Here is a 6000-nt window from a genome sequence, read left to right as displayed (position 1 = left end):
TCAAAGATCAAAATGCTACATGTCAATTCTAAAGCAGGTTATGATCGACCACTTCAGTCTGCTTGACCTAGCATCTCACTTATATGCAGACATTGACACACTCATTTATAAAAATCGAGTTCATGAGATGGCAATTAATTTAGCTAGTTTGTCTATGAAGCTTATGCCATTTCTAGAACCAGCTATATTCTTGACCTTACATCGATTAAAAACCTATTCCTTGCACGGCTCTCAACACGACATAATTTAAGGCTTACCCCCTTGTGCATTCCAGCCAGCGCAAATTGCTGCCAAAAATCAGGCTACAAGCACATAAAGCTACCATAAAGGATGGACAGAAAGTAAAACTACAGCCTTCATGGCTTGAAGAAAACAAACTACTTTGCTGCTCTGATACAATGATAATTTCACCGATCTTGGATTGACAGAAGAAAAAGGGCAGGAACATGCAAAGCTGAGAAGGCTAATCCCTGGATTTGACCAACCTTAGAACTCTAAATGTTGTCTGTGCAAGCAACTTGCAACATATTCAGATTTAAAGTGGTCTCTTTCTACCATCCCAAGCATTGAATGAATTGTGTATGCACATAGATTAAGGTTTACACAAGTGTGGCCAACACGAAAATATAGAAATTCCTGAGCCCCAAAGTACCCTTATTAAACATTCGAGAAATGCCGACGACGGAGGGGCTGACCTTCCAAAAAACCCAGACCTAGTAGGGTGCGACCGTCGTAATGCGCACCACATATACTTAAATTGCACCACAGTGTCATCATACCCTAAGAATTTGCAACTTCGAAGAGAATGCAATGGCCACCCAATCAGTTTGAGTAGACGACCACTGGAGTTGATTGATTTCTGCCCCTGCTGTATAGGCGAGTATAGGATCGAGGCCACCATCAACAGGTTGATTCATCGATGACAGGTCCCAAATCAAAGCCTGCGAATCATCCCCTGCAGTGCATATGTGACAAGAGCTATGAGGTGCCCATGCGATCGCATTGACACTTGCTTGGTGGCGCTGAAGTTCCGCTACAGGTATCGTAGGGTACCTAATATCCAACACCACTACCTTCGAGCTGTCCATAAGAATTGTCGCCATATATCGAGGGTCCTGTTTGTTCCAGCCCAACCTTAGCAGGGGAGTATCTGGTTGTGGACTCTCGTAGATAATGGTGGAATGCTCTTTATCCCTCAAATCAAACACCCTTACAGAGCCATCTGCAGAGACAGAGGCAAAAACTCCAACTCCACCCCAAGCAATGTCATAGACCTCTTTGTCATGTGCAATCAGCTGTGTATCCACAGCCTCCTTTTCAATATCCCATATGGTGCAAGTTGTATCGATGCTCGACGTCCCTATCCTCTTTGGCTCTGCCTCATTCCAATCGAAAGAAGTGAGGGGTGAGCAATAATCACTATTTCTATTATTGTTCATTGTACTTTTCAGCTCCACCTTATCATCATGCACCTGCCAAATTCTGAGATAGTCCCCAGTTGTTGCCAGCAAATCTGGCTTCTGGCACTCCTTGTCAGGAACAAACATGATCTTGGTCGGAGGAAAAGGATGCTCAAACGAAAGCTGCGGGTCCGATTTGAAATCTCCTGTCTTTTCATCAAGCTGCACAATCTCAACTTTGTTACTGAACTCTTGAAGAAAGCTTCCTATCCCTAGGCGAAATCTTTTGTCCTTTCTAACACTCCAGTTCATTGCATATATCAGCCAGGAAGCTTCATAGGTGTAAATTTCCGACCTTTTCTGTGGCTCTTGTGCATACGAATCCTGATCGTTTGCCATTTGTTCCCCTCCTAAACTGTAAATAATAAACTTTATGCAGTTAGGACAAATGATTCAAGCACATGGAACAGCTCAGGTAAAAATAGACGAGTCTTTTATTAGGTCCAATGAAAGCATTGATAGACATCAAGCACATGAAAGATTCTTCTATTTAACCAGTATCAAGCAATGACTAGGTACCAGTTTATATGATGAACAAAGACTACTGTCACTCTTAAGGTATGCGAGAGACATCAAGCACATGAAAGACTCTTCTATTTAACCAGTATCAAGCAGTGACTAGGTGCCAGTTTATATGATGAGCAAAGGCTACTGTCACTCTTAAGGTATGAGGGAGATGGAAGGGAGCTAGGGTCACAAGGGGGCCAAAGGGTTGGTTAGGATGCCAAGGAGCCCATTTTACAATCTTGACAAATCTCTTTAATATGACCAATTAAGTTGTGTGACATAAAATTGCGTTTCGGCGATCTAAAACCCCGATACCGCCAAAATGTTTCGGCGAAATGGACGTAACGCCAGAAAGAGGCTTCTTTAAAGGTGAGTTTTAAAAACATTTTTAAGGCGAAATGGACGAAATGCGAGAGAGGGGGGTTTTTTAGAGGTGACTTTTGAAAACACTAGAAAGGGGTCTTTTTTAAAAGGTGAGTTTTAAAAACATTTTGGACCATTTTCCCTGACGAGTACGACTAACGGGAACTTCGAAAGCTAAATGCTGCTCTTTGTCTAGTAAATTCACTGTGCACTGCCAAGTTGAAACGATTCTCTCTGTCTCCTTTATGCACAGCTTATGGGATACTACCAGAGACAGATATGCCAGATTGACCCTTGACACAGATGTCATCATGGTTCCAGATACATGGCTTCAACATGGACAGCTTGCCTCCCTTCCAGTACTCCCTTGATGCACCATCGTTGTCTCTTAAGACGGGTGGAGATTACTAGACTCATTCACTAGGACGTGACCCCGGTGGACACCAAGAGGAAATGGATAGAGCCAACACAGGAGTTGGGCACGAAAATGGCTTTCTATAGCGAGCATCTTCTTCAACTCACAGGGGATGGGTTTGTGATTCATCCTAGCTATATGCATACACGTATCTCATGGGTTACGAAGTGCAGGATATGCCGCATATGCCAACAAAGCCAGAGACGGACGTCTTCACACCAGCTTGAGATTGAGACTGGTAGATTCAGAGGGATACCATCAGCTAGCAGGATATGCCGCCTATGCCATACAGAACCAGAGACGGAGACACATTATTTATGTCAGTGCACAGTGTATTACGAGATACGGGGTCACTTCCACTGTGTATTCAGAGAAGGCTTCGGACCCTTCTCGAGAGTCGTGAGCTATCAAGACCAAAGATGTGTTGGCATGTATCTACTTGAGTTGCACAGAGTCACAAACACACAATTTCCTGAGGAGATCTGGAGAGAGAAAATCCCAGAGACAGATTATTAATTTCTTTACACCAAACACTACACAGATAGAGGAGCAGCCACCACTGCAAAGCTCAGCTCATACTCACACCCGTGGTACTCTCATTGACCGAGCATTGGAACTAGGGAGATCGTGACGACCACGACTGAGGAGAGGAGCTTCACAGCATCGACTGAGACTACCACAAAGGATTCGAGCCAATACTACCTCGACATCCAGAGTACAAATGAGGATGGATCCATCATCCATTGTATCTTTCTCTTGTATTGGGCACCCATTGTATCAATGATCACACATACCCCACACAGTTCGAGCTAGTAGCACTTCTAGATTCATTTTAGTATTTCTTCTTTTGTACTTAGACACGGTACCAGATTCACAAGTTTGTAATGGATTAGTCTCATAGGTCATTTTGGCCTTTTGAAGACGTTAATATAACATTTCATTCATTCATTCTCTCTCTCTCTCTCTCTCTCTCTCTCTCTCTCTCTCTCTCTCTCTCTCTCTCTCTCTCTCTGCAATCCCCCCCCTCGCGCCACTGCCACAGCCCCTCCCCTCAGCCCACCCCACCCAGCACAGCCACTCCCCTCGCGCTCCCTCACCCCCATACAGGGGGCAACGTATGCGCGTGGGACTGCATGATTGGGCAGACATCAGGTCGTAGAGGGATTCGCAATGAGACAGCGCATCACCTAGGGTGCGCACAACAAGTCATTAGACCTTCGCGTAGTTGGTGCAGCAAGGAACTGGTCACACGACACTCTCAAAGTATTACGCAAGCTGAATCTATTGTTTTGCATTACGTAGGGTAAAGATTTGAGCTAAGGGGCTGCTTGCTTAGGGGCTGTTTGGCTGGAAAAAGCAAGAGAATAGATTACAGCTTGTATCTGGGCTGGACTGCGCCCTCCCCCCCCCCACCCCCCCCCCTGTTGTGACAGTGCGCCCCCATCCCCAACCCCCCACCACACGGGATTACTCGCGGCTGGACTCCGCCCCACCCCCCCCCCCCCCCAACCCGCAGGTGCATTACAGTGCGGACCTGCAAAATTTACATTTTCACATTTTCAGATTTCTTGAAGGGAAAGTTCAGAATTTCAGGATTTAAATAATTTTCAGCATTGACAGAAAATTGCAAAAAATAAAAAATGTATGATTGATATGGGGAGCACACATGTATGCATCATGCGGGACAGGGATGTATGTGTGATGTGGACATAGTGGGTTGCCTTGGCAAAAGTGCAGATTGTATTTTTTATTTTTGATGGACGTAATGACTGCTTCGCCGATATGTAAGCCCCATCCGAAGGCAACTTTTGTGCTTACAAACAAGCGGATTACACAAATGGAGAGGGAGATGAAAGACTGGAAAGCACATATGGAGGGATGGTGGAAAGAGAAGGCTAACCTTCTTCAAATGTTTCTCAACGAAGGCGCACAGTGGAAGAAAGAGAAAGAGGACCTGCATGCAGAGCTACAAGCACTTAAGGCGGACTCCAAAGCACTTAAAAAGAGGTCTCAGCTCTCAAGCGAGAACTTGCTGATAGAGCGAGCAGTGGACTAGAGGAGGGGGAATTCCAGCCTTCGGTAGTAGAGGAAATCAAGGTCATCAAAGAGCAAGTACGGATGATCAAAGAGGAGGAGAAACAAAAGATGGTAAAGACGTCTTCGTGGATGGATGTGATCACGAAGACGCAAAAGAAGGCGGATGAGGCCGAGAAGTGGATAGAAGTCGCTAAGAAAGGCAAAGGGAAAGAAGCCACATCTGTCCCCACTCCTACAATCATCAACATGACTCTAGAAGAAGAACAACGAAGGAAAACTAGAGCTTTGCATATAAGAGTAACCGGTCTAAAGGACCGAGATGATGTGGAAGGGGAAGTTGAAGAACTTCTCCGCATGATGGGTAGTGAGGCTACTCATACAAAGGCATGGAGGGTGGGGAAGAAGACACAAGGCAATGGGGAGACTTCAAAAGGGAGAGCTCTAATCATCCGTTTCCCATCCGTGGAGGCAAAGAAGGACTTCTTGAAGAAGCGTCCTACACTAAAGAAAACGGGCATATTCCTTGGAGATGACCTCACTCTCACACAGCTTGCGCATATGAGAGAGGTAATGCAAGAGATTCAAGCGGCAAGGGAAAAGGGAAAGACGGCCTTCTACAGAGATGGCCGGGTTGTGATTGTAGAGCGACGCTCCACATGACGGTGCGAGACCTGTGGGAACACCCTCAAAGTTGCCACGTGGAATTGTAATGGATCTATGTGACTTGATGTGGGCGCCTTTGAGGATAGTTTCAAGGGAAGAGACATCGTCTTCTACTCTGAGACACATCAGGCCCATGGGCAGTCTATGCCTCACATCAATGGATATAGATGGGAGACTGCCTATAGACAGGAGACACGATCAGAGCGCAGAGGGCGGGGATCAGGAGGAGTGGCAGTGTTATTCAGGGAGGAGTTGCAGCCATTGATACATATAGCCCGCAGAGATGAGCAAGCTAGGTACATGTGGGTGAGACTGAGAGCAGAGACAGACAGATATCTTTACATTGCTATTTGCTACTTTCCTCCGAGCACGTCAGTGTATGCACCACCCAGAGGACAGTCCCCTTTCTCTATTTTGGATGATGACATATGGGAGTTCTCTAGAGATGGTGACATCATCATTCTAGGGGATTTCAATGCTAGGACTGCCCATCATCAGACAGTATTTTATGATACTTCGGAGATGCTGAGAGAGCTGGATGTTGCAGAGACAGGC

The 6000-nt window shown here is 45.8% G+C and overlaps 1 protein-coding gene across 1 annotated transcript in view; it reads right to left on the bottom strand.

Annotated features, from left to right (window-relative positions):
• Positions 1–331: 331 nt before the first annotated feature.
• ATAN11 (Transducin/WD40 repeat-like superfamily protein) overlaps positions 332–6000 on the bottom strand; it is a 92227-nt gene continuing 86558 nt past the window's right edge. Inside the window, exon 3 of the mRNA XM_086512265.1 lies at positions 332–1815. Within this exon, the coding sequence (XP_086368391.1) occupies positions 774–1799 (1026 nt within the window). The 5' untranslated portion in view covers positions 1800–1815 and the 3' untranslated portion in view covers positions 332–773. The remainder of the gene's footprint in view (positions 1816–6000) is intronic.

Source organism: Adiantum capillus-veneris, chromosome 5 (genome assembly GCF_014529385.1).
Source record: "Adiantum capillus-veneris isolate H3 chromosome 5, ASM1452938v2, whole genome shotgun sequence".
Classification (NCBI taxonomy): Eukaryota; Viridiplantae; Streptophyta; class Polypodiopsida; order Polypodiales; family Pteridaceae; genus Adiantum; species Adiantum capillus-veneris.
This window is presented reverse-complemented; position numbering and strand designations above follow the sequence as displayed.